General features: G+C 48.7%; 2 protein-coding genes across 3 annotated transcripts in view; both read left to right on the forward strand.

Moving 5' to 3' along the window:
- Nucleotides 1-43: 43 nt before the first annotated feature.
- Nucleotides 44-9191, forward strand: WRAP53 (WD repeat containing antisense to TP53). 2 transcript variants are annotated; one of them, XM_006922336.3, is made up of 11 exons: nt 44-962; nt 1103-1507; nt 1691-1789; nt 2049-2160; nt 6832-6920; nt 7134-7224; nt 7331-7463; nt 8029-8237; nt 8438-8541; nt 8688-8822; nt 8938-9191. In XM_006922336.3, exons 2-11 carry the CDS (start codon nt 1104-1106, stop codon nt 9131-9133), a joined length of 1572 nt encoding a protein of 523 aa, XP_006922398.1. In that variant the 5' UTR covers nt 44-962; nt 1103; the 3' UTR covers nt 9134-9191. The 2 variants fall into 2 exon arrangements, with proteins under 2 accessions (XP_006922398.1, XP_015452924.1); XM_015597438.2 differs by having other exon boundaries at nt 8688-8817; nt 8938-9083.
- Nucleotides 9192-11295: 2104 nt separating this feature from the next.
- The window catches only part of EFNB3 (ephrin B3), a 4418-nt gene continuing 1865 nt past the window's right edge, over nt 11296-13848 (forward strand). Inside the window, 1 exon segment of the mRNA NM_001290165.1 lies at nt 11296-11417. Coding sequence (NP_001277094.1) covers nt 11296-11417 — 122 coding nt within the window.

The raw sequence follows: 13848 nt of genomic DNA on the forward strand, positions 1-13848 counted from the left end.
GCAAGCAATTCGCCAGAGGGCGGAGGCCGTGGGACTGGAGAATGGGAGAGGAGGGCGGAGAGAGTCAGGTTTCTCGCCGTATTGGTGCTGTAGCTACCGACATTTTGGGATTTGGAAGTTCGACAAGTCAGAGCCGCGAGGATGGAATTGGCGGAAACCATTTTGGAAGACTCCTGCCGTTGTGTCAAATACGAAGGTGGAACGGAGAAAGAAAGCCTTTGCATTTGTCGTTCTCTCCGCCTGGAACACTCCTCTCCCAGATAGCTGGACAGTGTCTTCTCATCAGTTAAAATGTCACCTTCTAGGAAAGTCTTAATATCTCAATCTAACGTATTTCTCCAATACTCTCTATCAGTCTATCTTGTTTTATTTCCTTCACAGCTCTTATCACTATCTGAAAAAATTTATTCCTTGCCTTTAATACACAGTAACATAGCATTTGTCCACTGTCTTACTCAATTGTGTTTCCCAGTGCCTTATGGTACTGGCTGGCAAGTAAGAGCTCAATAATAAGTGTTTATTGAATGAATGAAGAGACGGAAGTCAAGAATTTGGCGAATGAGTTGCAAGAGGTTCAAAACCTATAAAATCAAATATAGCGCTGGCGCCCTCTGCAGGTGAGGGAGGAAGTAGGTGCTTTAAGAACGACCGCGGGAACTCAGGCACTTCTCGCCCAGGCAGAAGCTTTCAGACTACAACTCCTAGCAGCCACTAGGAGTCCCAGAGCTTGATGGGAACGATAAACCGTGACATGATACGTTCCTGCCCCGCCCCTCCGGTGGGTCGCCCGCGAAATTTTATCCTAACTGCGGAGGTCCAATCGAAAAGTGTTCCGAAATCCCTCGAGAGCAAGTGGCGCGTAGCAACCGACCGGGCCAAGGGCCAGCGTGCTTTCAACATTGTCCTGGTTAGCTTCGCCTTTTGGGGGTCGTCTCCCCCCTCCCTGAAGAAGGAAGATACAGGTGGGTTTCTTCAGCCTGCGTCGCGGATCCTTATAGACTTTGAAGCTGTCTCGGTTTCTCCGCAGGTCAGCCAGCTGGTAGTAGCCTGTGGGAAGAGGGCTGCCTGGCCGAGGCCAATGTCTGCCGCGTTTCTTCTGCAGTATGAAGACGCCGGAGACGCCACCGTTAGCTTCAGACTGCCCGCCTTCAGACCAGGCCCCGGCTCTAGCCCGTATCTCTTCTCAGGCTTCCCCAGTGGATAAAAATACGGACCCTGAACTGATGCCACCGCCGTCCGATGGGGATGATCTGCCCCACATGTCTCCAGATCCCATGGCTGGCTCAGCTGTGTCCCAGGAGCCAGGGGAGGGGGACCTAGCTTCTCTCTCCACTCCGCTGGAAACAGGGTTTGGCACCCCTAGTGAGTGGAGCCCTGGAATCAAGGAGCAAGAACTTTCTGAAAGTGTGAGCTTTCCTGCAGAAGAAACGAATAGGCCAGAGTTGGGGTCTGAAGAAGCCATAGAAGGTGTATCTGAGGAACCCACTCCTGAGGATGAAGGATACCCGTAAGTGGTATTGGCAGTAGACTCAGGACTCTGAAGAAATTGGAAGTGTGAGATGTATGGAAGTGTGAGATACATTTTATCTGCCAGTCCTCAGCCCTACTTCTCCAGACCTATTTCCTCTTTGCTTTGGAAATTCAGGTTTGTTGTCCTCCCCCCGACCCCCCCACCCCATTTTTCTTCCAGCACTTGGAACTACAGCTTCTCCCAGCTACCTCAGTTTCTCAGTGGTTCCTGGTCAGAGTTTAGCACCCAGCCTGAGAACTTCTTGAAAGGCTGTAAGTGGTAAGTAAGGAAAATGGGGTAAGGAGATAACCACACCAAGATTTTCACCTTAAAACACTACATTAACTGGGAAAATATTCCACCAGAGGTAGGAGTGGGATTAAGAATCTCTTTTGGACTGAGTTTAAATTTCGTCTAGGATTGTCTCTTCTATTTCCATTAAGGTCTTGGGGGGGCTTACCTACTGCAAAAGTAGGCTCAGCCCTAGCTCTACACTTGGAAAACATAGTCTAGCTTTCTAACTCTTGCCTACTCCTAGGGCCCCTGATGGTTCCTGCATCTTGACCAATAGTGCTGATAACATCCTACGGATTTATAACCTGCCTCCAGAGCTGTACAACGAGGGAGAGCAGCTGGAATATGCAGAAATGGTAAGGGGAAGGGCTGTTTCAGCCCTTTATTGGACACTACACATTTAAGTCTTTCTTGTAGATGGAAAAAGTACAGTCCACGTGTTTCCCGTTCACAAACAGAACATTTCTTCACCACGAATTTCTATAGGTACTATTTTCCACCCTGAATTCTGAAGTCATTCGAGGAGATGTTTGTCGCTTCATTAGTCAGGAATATGTGTTTTCCATAAAAGAGTAGCAGATTTCTCATGGCGGTACTTAATTGACTTACAGATGTTTATTGAATGACTGCTAATATGTCTGATACTGTATTTGGTGCTGGGATAAAGTGGTAAATAAGACAGATAAGTAGGTTTGCTTTCTTGTTTGGCAGATAGACAACAAATAGGTAAACCAATAAATAATCAAGTTTATTACAGATTATGATAAATGCTATGAGGGAAATAAACAGAATGAGGAGAGACTAACTAGAGGATTCCACTTAGATAAAACGGCAAGGGAGGAGATCTCTGAAAAGGAGACATTTGAGCTAAGACCTGAAGGATTAAGAGATCTATCATCTGAAGAGGTGTAGAAAGAGCATTTCAGGAAGAGACAATGATCTTACAAAGACCCAGAGCTGGGAAAGAGCTTCCAGTCTTCAAGGAACAGAGAGAAGGCCAGTGTACCTGGGCTGTGGGCAGTAAGGGGGAAAGTGCTAAGGATGGAGAGGTAGCTAGTAGCCACACTGTGTTAGATCTTGTGAGTAGGGCATTTGGAATTTATTTGAGAAGTCATGGGGGAGTTTTAAAATAGAAGAGTTAAATGATGGCTGAAATTTAGACAGTGGGCAACAGTGAAATCAGGGAGACTCATTGGGATGTATTTTTCATAGTTCAGGTAAGAAATGATAGTGGCTTGGTCTAGGGCAATGTTAGGAGAGATGGAGAGATGTGGATGGATTTGAAGTATTATTTGATAGGACTTGGAGGTCAATTGGATATAGAGGTGCAGGGAAGGAAGCAAATCGAGGGTGATGTCCAAGTTTTTGTAGCTGGGTGGATAGTGGTATGACTCAGAGGAGGAAACAGATAAAAAGATACTGGGACGAGTTGAGCGTTTTTAAGTACATTAAATATGAAATGTAAAACTGAAGGGAGAAATTGAAGCTGGGGACATACTTTGAGAAGTGAGAGAGCTTATAGATGGTATCTTGTGGCTTGAGAACAGATTCAGATTCAGTCTTGGGAGAATGTAAATGGAGAAGAAGGCTCAAGCAGAGCCCTGAGCGTTCCAGCATATGGAGGTGGTATCTCAGGGCCAGGTGGGCATGGTACAGCCATCCTGAAAGAGTTCAGGAACAGAGGTGATTAGATGAGACTCTGGAAATATGAGAATTTATTGCATAAAGTCATGTAAGAGAAATGGGAATGTTAAAAAGGGAAAAAGTCATCATTACCCACTCCACAAAATTTAGACCTTTGAATTTTCTACATTCTTTCCAAGCTCTGTTCAAAAACTGAAGCTTTTTATATGGCTGTAATCCTATAGTAGGTGTTTTTGTAAACTGCTTTTTTTCTTTTTAATAATAATATTGTAAATGTTTTTCATGATGCTTCAGTCTTCATAGTTATCATGTTTAATAGTATGTGATATTGCACTTATTGCCTATGATAGGTAATTTTTTTACCTATTTCCCTGTTTTGGACATTTGGGTTGTTTCCAGGATTTTTATATATAAATTATTCAGTGAATATCTTAATGTGTTTTGATGGAGATTCTTTTCATAAGAGAAATTATATGAGTAAAAAATACTGTATGTCAGACAATATCAACATTTGTGTGTATCTTGTGAAAGATGGATCGTCAATTTGTTATCAAAGTTTTTTTAGAGTGCTGTTAGCATTGTGAGTATACCAGTTCTAGCCTAACCTCAAGCATTAGGTATTTTCATTTTTAAAATTTAAAATTTGGAAATGGATAAAATATATAGATGGAGAAATTAGGGGAGGACATTTTTTGGTTATTTCCGTACACCTGTGTGCTGCTGGTTCCCAACATAGTTTCCCAATAACTCTTCTCCTTTCTCTACCATTTCTGGAACTCCTATTCCTAACTGTACAGCCTCATCCCTGAGTAATCTTCCTCCCTTGTGGCTCTTGCCTGAGGCCTTTACTTCCTTCTAGTTCTTTTCAGGGTAGACTGTGCATCCTCTGTGCCCTATATATCTCAGGATAGTGGCCCTCATTCCCAAATTCTATGTCCAGACAATTGTTCTTTCTCTTTGTAAAAACTTTTTCTTTGAGGCTTATGCTTTCTGATTCTCCTGCTCACCAAGGACATTGGCACGTCATAGCCCTCCTGTGAACCTCAAGTTTTTCTACCATCTTTGTCACCCCAGGTATTCAAACCAAAAGTCAGGGTCTCATCCTTTATTCTTCCTTTTCCCTAACCCCCCACATCCAATTAATTACAAAATCCCATCAAGTCTACTTAATCTTTCTAATCTGCCTACTTTTCTCTACTTCATAACCTCTACTTTAATTCAGGGTCCTATGATTTTGGTCTTTATATTGCTGGAATAGTCTCCTGTCAATATTTGCTCATTAAAATACTAGGTGTTGGGAAACAGTGGTGAGCAAGACAGACATGGTTCCTGCCTTCTCAGATACGTATGATGCAGAGCGAGGAGCACAAAGGGCTATAGGAACATGGAGCAGAGCACCTTGCTCAGCTTAGGGGGTTAGGGAAGGCTTCCCAGTGGAAGAAGCATCTAAAAGACCTGAAAGATAATTAGGATTCAACCAGGAGAAGTTGTTGGGGGGAAGTGAAAGAAGAATATTCTGAACTTGAACACTAGTAAGTGTGAAAACTTGCAGGTTGAGAGTATGGTGAGTTGGTACCTTCCGAGAACTGAGAGCCAAAATGGGAGGATGTAGAGATTTTAAAGGAGTGAATACAGAGATATGAGCCATGAGAGGTGGATAGGAGGTTGATGCCTGGTGAAGGAAAGTTTTGTTAAGGAGATTGGGTTTTATACTGAGGGTTATATGGAGTCGTTGAAACATTTTAAGAAGGTGACACTGCACAGAATTTCAATTTAACAGGGTCTCTATAGGTCCTTGATGTGGCTGTAGTGTGAATAATGGATGGACAGGGTGGAGTGTGGGAGTGCAGGGAGTCTCAGAGAGCATGTAGAGCATTGCAGAAATGCTAGCAAGAAGGCAGTGGCTTCCTATGGAATGAAGGGGTGTGGACAGGTTCAGGAGAAACCTAGGAGGTGGAATTGGCAAGATTTGGTACTGGATTAGGCTGGGAGTAGCAAGGGAGTGAAGAATAGTAGTAGTTGAAAGCAGGTGCTCAGATTTCAGGCTTGAAAATTGACTGTGGAGCTCAGGAAGAACAGCAGGCTTAAAGGTGGCAGTTGCAGTTCCTTATGGACAACTTGAATTTGAGTTACCTGCAGGATGTCCAAGTGGAGCTTTCTACTAGGCAGTTGAATATATGAGTTTAGAGTAGAGAAGTGTAAACTGAATTTATGGCTGGATGACATCATTCTGAGGGCCAGCAAATAACTGACAAAGGACTGGTATCCAGTTGATTTAAAGATTTCCTTAAATCAGTAAGAAAAAGGCAGTCTAGTAGAAAAACAGACAAAAATTACAAAAAGTTGTACTTAAATTGCTAATAAACATAGATAAATGTCTAACCTCAGTAGAAATGAAGGAAATGCAAATTTACATCATAGTGAGATACCATTTCACAGACTTCAGAAATTGAGAAAATTTTTGGCAGTACCAATGGGATGCAGAGCAACAGGGACTCTCATGCTGTTGGTATGAGAGTGCATCGGATGAGCGCTGGAAAAAAACATGGCATTATTTAGCAGAGTTGGCAAAGTGCATACTGAGGAGCCCAGTAACTTCCCTCTTTAGCAGAAACTGCAGAGAAACCCTCCCACATGTGTATCAGAATGTTAAAAAGCACACTCGCCAAAAAAGTGGAAAAACATCAATGATTATCAGTACAGAAAGATAGGTGAGTGGAGTACTGTATAATAGTGAAAATGCATGAATAAGAGCTAAATGCGTCACCATGGTTAAATCTCAACAATTATAAAGAGATGCATACAGTGTGATACCATTGATAGGTTTAAAGGCATGCAGGAAAAGGTTGTACATTTTTTTTTCATCTCTATGACTATTCCTAAAGAAATATGTGAGAATGATAAATTCAGGAGAGTGTTTATCTCTGAGGGAATGTTTCATTGGGAAAAGGTTTTAACTGTTTTGTATAATATTTCATTTCTCAAGCTGGGTGGAGTCACAGGGTAGGTTTTCGTTTTTTGTTTTTAATACTTCCTTGCATGTTTGAACTGTTTAATAATTTCTTTAAAAACTCGAATGGTACCTAGTAGGTGCTCAGTAAATATGCATATCATTGGTTGGTTCTTTGTTTTTTCCTTTCTAAGTGTTTAAAAAGCCAAAGGATAAATCTGTATGGCTTTTGGTGGCCCAAATCTGACATTAGAGTCTACATTGACCCTTGAATATTGAGATCAAGATTCTGTTCTTCATATTAATCCCATCTGCCTTCTCCTGCCTGGGTTAAATGCCAACAGACAGTCTCCCTCTGCCGTAGAACTGCTGGAGGCCTGAGTCTGCCTCCTTCCCCTACCAATGACCCAGGCATTCCCAAATCTCTGTCCAGGCCCCTGTCCTTCGGATGGTCGAAGGTGACACCATCTATGATTACTGCTGGTATTCTCTGATGTCTTCAACCCAGCCAGAGACCTCCTAGTAAGTAATGTCCTTTGCCTCCCTTACCCACCGCCTCCTGCCCCCGCCATAACAGTTTCAAGGGGACCCTCTACTGAGAGAATCAAGGGCTTCCCAGGGGTCTTGGGAGGAAAACGTGGTGCGCCCTTCAGATGCGAGCTGAGAGGGCTGGTTAGTTGGCTTCCTCCCCTTCCTTTGACAGCACTGGGCCCTCAGTGTTCATGTCTCTCTCAGCGTGGCCAGCAGCAGCCGGGAGAACCCCATTCACATCTGGGACGCATTCACTGGAGAGCTCCAGGCTTCCTTTCGCGCCTACAACCACCTGGTAGGGACCTTCTGCCCAGCCCCAGGGCTCGTCCTGGCCCAGCTTTCCTTCCTTGAGGATGGCTGAGGCTTTGCTAGTCCTGTTTTTAGCTCTTTCTTTCCCCTAGGATGAGCTGACGGCAGCCCACTCGCTTTGCTTCTCCCCGGATGGCTCCCAGCTTTTCTGTGGCTTCAACCGAACTGTGCGTGTCTTCTCCACAGCCAGGCCCGGCCGTGACTGTGAGGTCCGAGCCACATTTGGTAAGCATCTGTGCCTCCAAAGGAGGAGGAAAGATGAGGTTACTTCCACGTGCAGATGGCCTTGTGTGAGCCAAGGGGCCACATGTCAGAGATCACATCCTCCTCTGTACAGCACTGAGCGGTAGGCAGTGCCCAGTGGGCAGAAGAGAAAACAGACTCAGGTAGGGGATGCAACTTTTCCAAGGTCAACCTGCTGATTGAAGAGCTGGTTCACTCCTGAGCCCAGGTCTTTCGGCTATATACCTTTTGGTCTCCAAAATCTTGGTATCTCTAGGAAATTGGAGCTGAAGCTGATTCCATTTTCCTATAAGCCTTCAGCTTTCTATCTCTTCCAGGAAAAACAGATTTGAGAGGAAAGAAGTAGGTCTTGGGCATTTAGGTCCTTTGGGAAGATAGAAGGATCTGGGGAGTATCAGAGGTCTCCATCCTGTTTGTGACAAATGAGATGTGACACGTGAGTCCCGACACATGGGCTCTGGAACAGAAGATAGAATTGCACCTCTGATTAGACTAATTAATGTTAGGTGCCGTTGCCCCTCCACCACTTTGTTCCTTCCCTTTTTAGCAAAAAAGCAGGGTCAGAGTGGCATCATCTCCTGCATAGCCTTCAGCCCAGCTCAGCCCCTCTATGCCTGTGGCTCCTACAGCCGCTCTCTGGGTCTGTATGCCTGGGATGATGGCTCTCCTCTCGCCTTGCTGGGAGGGCACCAAGGGGGCATCACCCATCTCTGCTTTCACCCCGATGGCAACCGCTTCTTCTCAGGAGCCCGCAAGGTAGGGGTCATGTCCTGAGATCCCAAAGGGCAGTATGCAGGAGTGGGAATGTAGTCAGATACGTTTTGGGTTTAGACATGGGGGAAAAACCAACTCAATCTAAAGGAATGCCTATAAACCTTGAGAGAAGCAGGGATGTCTTGTGGGGAGGGGTGGTAGTGGTGAAGAGTGGACTCCAGGCTCCTTTTCTGTGTCTTCAGGATGCTGAGCTTCTGTGCTGGGATCTCCGGCAGCCTGGTCATCTATTGTGGTCCCTGAGTCGGGAAGTGACCACCAATCAGCGGATCTACTTTGATCTGGATCCGTGAGTGACCATGGGTCCTTCCTGCCCAGGGCCCCAATTCCCACAGGGGTGCCCACCTATAGCCCAGATCCTAGCCCCTGGTTGTGAGGGGTTCTTGCCTTATAATGGTGACTTAATGCCAGCAAGCCTCTGCTCTCTTCCCCCAGGACTGGGCAGTTTCTAGTGAGCGGCAGCACTAGTGGGGCCGTCTCTGTGTGGGACACCAGCAGAGCTGGGCATGAGGGGAAGCCGGAGCCAGTGCTGAGTTTTCTGCCCCAGAAGGACTGCACCAATGGAGTGAGGTCATCAGTTAATGCTACAGATCTTGGGGCTTGGGTTGGGGAGGAAGGTGAATTGCTGAGGGAGCAAGCATCCTCTCTCAGGGTACTGATAGACCCTGCTGGTCTCTCCTTCCAGCCTGCACCCTAGCCTGCCTCTGCTGGCCACTGCCTCTGGTCAGCGTGTGTTTCCGGAGCCCACGGAGAGTGGGGACGAAGAGGAGCAGGGTGTGGACCTTCCCCTGCTCTCCATGCGCCACACCCACCTTGAGTGTCAGCTTCAACTCTGGTGGTGTGGGGGGAGCCCAGACACCAGTAACCCTGATGCTCATTAGGGTGAGAAGGGACAGACGGAGGTGGGGATGAGTTTATATAAAAAGGTTTTTATATGTACTAGCGTCTTTGTGTCTGTTTGGAGAGGCAAATGATGGAGATGGGGGCCAGGAGGGGTACTTGTGGGCTCCCTTGTCCAGCAGCAGTTGGGACTGGCATATTGTTTCTGGAACCAGGATAGAGGTGGGACTAGGCTGGAGCCAATGGGACTGCTGAGCTTGGTGTGAAGTCAAGTGCGTGGGGGGTGGGGCTTCATGCCATTGACTGGTTGGTTGCCAGGCAACTTGGTAAACTGAAGGGGAGAGCCTGTTTGAAATCTCACTCCCAAGGTTGGGGTGGCAGGGGTCAAAGTGAGCCCTGGCTGAGCAAGAGTGGCAGGAGCTGTGTGTCAGACTGTTGGGTGTGACCGTGTGAGACTGTGCAGACAGTGACAGACAAGACACCCGCTCACTTGCGCTCAACACTGTTTACCATCATCCAGCAGCAGAGGGACCATTACTCAGCTCTGGGGGAAGGGAAGCAGGAGCACCCGCTTCCCCTTTCCTGGACTCCCCCAGGAGGCTGGTGACTGAGTAGCTAGAGTCAAGGACACATGAAAGAGTAAAGGTGCTGAAAAACAGACTCAATTCTGTATTCCCCGTTAGATGCTGGACAAGGGCGAGAGTCTCATTCAGCAGCTGTCACTGGTCTTATTTCTCCATATATCTTCTGTCTTTGGGGTGGAGGGGGGATGTTATTTCAAGCAGAGACTCCTCCCACAAACATACCTTGCCAAACACTAAGGGTGGTGGGGGGGGGCTCTGAATAGATACTGTCAGCAAGGGATTTGATTTTGGACCTCATAATCAAAGGGAAGAGACTGAAGGCCTGTGGCAGCTCAATCAGAGAGGAATGTCACTGCCCAGGGGTGCTGAAAGCTAGGGTTCTTACACCCAAAAAGGCAAACCCCTCTCCCTTCCCCTAGGATAATTGGAAACAGCTCTTCCAGCTGAATGTGGGTATTGGGTTGTAGGTACTCCCTTTCTTCTCTCAGCCCCATTTCTCCCTACAACCATCCAAGAAGGGCCCAAGTTTACCCCCTTGATCTCGCTTTTCACCCAGCTCCCAGATAGCAGTAAAATGTACAGGAAGCTGTGAAAAGAGACCCCAGGAGTGGGAGTTCAGCAACCCGAGTTTAGTTCCTGGCTTTATCCTCGACATGCTGTATGACCTTGGGCAAGTTCTGGGGCCTCGCTGAGCCTCAGTTTCTTCATCACTACAATGGGGATACTTTAGCCCCGCCCCTCCCACCTCACACAGATAGTCGTAACAATCAACTCAGCTCACTTGGTAAAGTGTGAAGCCTTCAAGGTTATTCTCTCCAGATCTCCCTGGAGCAGTGTTGTTGTTGTTTTTTGGGGGTGGGGGGACTCTAAGGCAGCGAGTGCGAAACGGGCTGGGATCCTGGGATGGAAAGGGCGAGATCCTTCTGGATCCTCTCGGAGGAAGATTACGAGCGCTCCGCGATGCGAGGGCAGAAGGGGAGACCAGCAGAAACTAAGCCAGGGACAAGTCTCAGAGACAAAGGGGGCATGACAGACCACGCCAGGGAGCAAGGATGGTCGGCAGGGTGAGGCAGTGGGAGGTGTGCGAGGTGAGGGAGGTGTGGGGGCGTGGGCTGCGGGATCCTGCTGCCCGCTCCTCAAGCTCCAGCTCCGGTTTTTCCCTCCGTCATCCTTTCCCCCTCCCCGCCTCTCCTTTAACTCCCCCTCCCGGGTTTGGGACTGGTTTCCTCCCTTAGCCCGCTGCCCTCAATCCCGGCGGGGCTGGGGCTCCGTCTCGGTGCCCCCTTCTTCTCTCCCTCGTCCGGCGCCCCATGCCATTCCTGCCGAGTCCCCAGCTCCCCAAGTCCCCGACTTACGCCCGTTCACCAACACCGTGGTGCTGGAGCCTGGGCCGGGTCGTAGGGCGCCTGCAGACCGCCCCTGGAAGGGCTCTTGCAGGCTGAGCGCTCCGGAGTGGGACACCGGCAGAGCAAGAAGCGGGTCCTCGTAGGAGCGGGGCGGGTGGGGCGTCAGCCACCCGGGAGGTCGGGCAGAATAGCCGGGGCAGCTAAGGCAGTCACCCCAGGGGGTGAGCGACTTTGGAGGAGTTGGTGCCCCGCCCCCCAGGCCTTGGCGGGGTCATGGGGGCCCCCCATTCTAGGCCGGGGGGAGTGCGAGTCAAGGCCCTGCTGCTGCTCGGTTTTTGGGGGCTGGTGTCTGGGCTCAGCCTGGAGCCTGTCTACTGGAATTCGGCGAATAAGAGGTGAGTGGTTCGGGCTGGGGAGACCCCACTTCCTCCGGGCAGGTAGGGCGGAAAGCTTTGGGGACTTTGGGGGTTGCGTTCTCTGAGCTGGGAAGAGGCTTGAAGGAGGGTGCTGGTGTTCTGCTGGGAGCTGATGGGTAACTAGATGGAGGTGATCTTGGGAGCCAGACTCCTGAGTTGCACACAGAGCCGGATGTGGGTGGTGATATTCAGGTGTTGAGAGTTTGAAGGACCCCAAAGGGCAAGGATATGAAAGTTCATGGGAAGCGGGGAGGGCAGTGGAGTGGTTATGTGGGTTTGTGGGAGACTTGCTTGGTGTCGGGGGCTGGGCTTGAAGGGAGCCTGGTTAATGTCAGCTCTCAGGAGAGCAGCTGAGTAGGTGCTGCTGAAGCGTTGAGGGGAAGGGCAGGGTGCCTCTCTCCCTAGAAGGGACTCAGTGTTGGAGATGGGAGGGAAGGGGGCTCAGTTTAGGGGCTCTAGAGACAACTCCCCCAAGGCATCTTGACTCATCACACAGTGGGTCTCTCAACTCTTGCCCACAGCCAGAGGGTCAATCAGCTCTTGGTGGAACAATTCTCAACCAAAAGATATTCCTGTGTTTCCGGCTTGGGGACTTCTTTCTGGAAGAAGCCTGGAACCCCCTACAGCCTCTGCTTTTGCCCTCTTGCATCTGGAGTCCTGAGGTCTCCATTGCTTCCTCCCCCATCTTTGCTGCAAACTCTTCCATCAGACCAGACCTTCTGTTCAGCGGCATGCTTGCTTTGCTCTGAAAAAAGGCCAGGGGTCAAATGAAACTTCAAGCCACACAGAGTAGGACAGGACCCATGGAAGGTCATCTGGGTCCTTTGCCTCCATGCAGATCCCACTCCCCATTAGCAAATGAGTTCTGTGTTTTGAAAAATTCCTACTTCCCTGAGGCAGCTATGTGAAGCCATGGGAAGAGGGTGGGCTTTGGAGCTCCTCAAATCCTAAAGACTTAATCCTAGCTCCGCTTCTTTCAACTGTGAAGCTTTGGGCACATAACCCCCTACAGCCTCTGCTTTTGCCCTCTTGCATCTGGAGTCCTGAGGTCTCCATTGCTTCCTCCCCCATCTTTGCTGCAAACTCTTCCATCAGACCAGACCTTCTGTTCAGCGGCATGCTTGCTTTGCTCTGAAAAAAGGCCAGGGGTCAAATGAAACTTCAAGCCACACAGAGTAGGACAGGACCCATGGAAGGTCATCTGGGTCCTTTGCCTCCATGCAGATCCCACTCCCCATTAGCAAATGAGTTCTGTGTTTTGAAAAATTCCTACTTCCCTGAGGCAGCTATGTGAAGCCATGGGAAGGGTGGGCTTTGGAGCTCATCAAATCCTAAAGTCTTAATCCTAGCTCAGCTTCTTTCAACTGTGTGGCTTTGGGCACATTACTTAACCTTTCTGAGTTTGTAGCCTCAATCCTTACAGCTTTTATGAGGATTAGAGGTAAGGTATTGGAACATATTATATGCTCATTAGAGGAGAACTAGGATTATTGCCCTTCCTCTCTGTACTTAACAGCCTCCGTCACATTTCCCTCTTCTAGCCTCCCTCCCATATACATCTCTTTGGGTATAACCTCAACTGTCTTTTCTCTATTCATTCTCTATTCATTCTCCTACCTGTCAACTCCCAGCTGCAGTTTGAGTATCAAGTGTAGCTTGAGGACATTAGGCTTATTCTGACAGAGTTAAGAAAAGGGGATTAAGGTGTTCTAGGGGCTCTTTGGAATGTTGGATGGGAAGGAATGGGTCATTTGGGAATCTGGGAAGATACTGAGCAACAGTCCCCTGGGACCCAGTTCTGAGCCCCTGTCTGCTGTTAAAGCACAGGGAGGGGCTGCAGTCATTGGCAATAGTGGCTTTGCTGGGTCAGTGGATGCCTGGGCCGAGGGAGATGGGCCATGGGCTTGTATTGGCTGTAGTTAGAAGAGTCAGCTCCTTCAATTTCAAAGCAATAGGGGCACTTTCCCTAGTAAGTCTGAGACCTGGGAGAGAAGGGGTACTGAGCAGGAAAATGTTTGGGGCACCTGGCCTCCAGACCCTGGTTCCGATTAGCCCCATTTAGGGCCATTGCCAGACCAGGCATTTGCCTCCTGTCATGTCGCCTTGCTAACTTGGGACACTGATCAAGATCACTCTTGACCCCGACATCTCTGCCTTGAAATCCCTGAAATTCGGTGGTGGCCTGGGGGAGGAGAGGCTCTGCCCCCATGGTTGACTGCCATGGAATAGTGAAATCACCTGGGAGGGGTGGGCTGTGTGGTTCCAGAGAGGCCAGCTCCTTGGTAACTGGCATCCTGTTGCCATGGCAACAGGGCTGGTGATGGAGCAAGAGATGGCAGTGTGCATGTGGTGAGGGCGGGCTGAAGAGTGCATTTGGGCACACCAAGGGGCAGGAGACCTCTGAGCCTGG

This window comes from Pteropus alecto, unplaced genomic scaffold, assembly GCF_000325575.1.
Source record: "Pteropus alecto unplaced genomic scaffold, ASM32557v1 scaffold398, whole genome shotgun sequence".
Classification (NCBI taxonomy): Eukaryota; Metazoa; Chordata; class Mammalia; order Chiroptera; family Pteropodidae; genus Pteropus; species Pteropus alecto.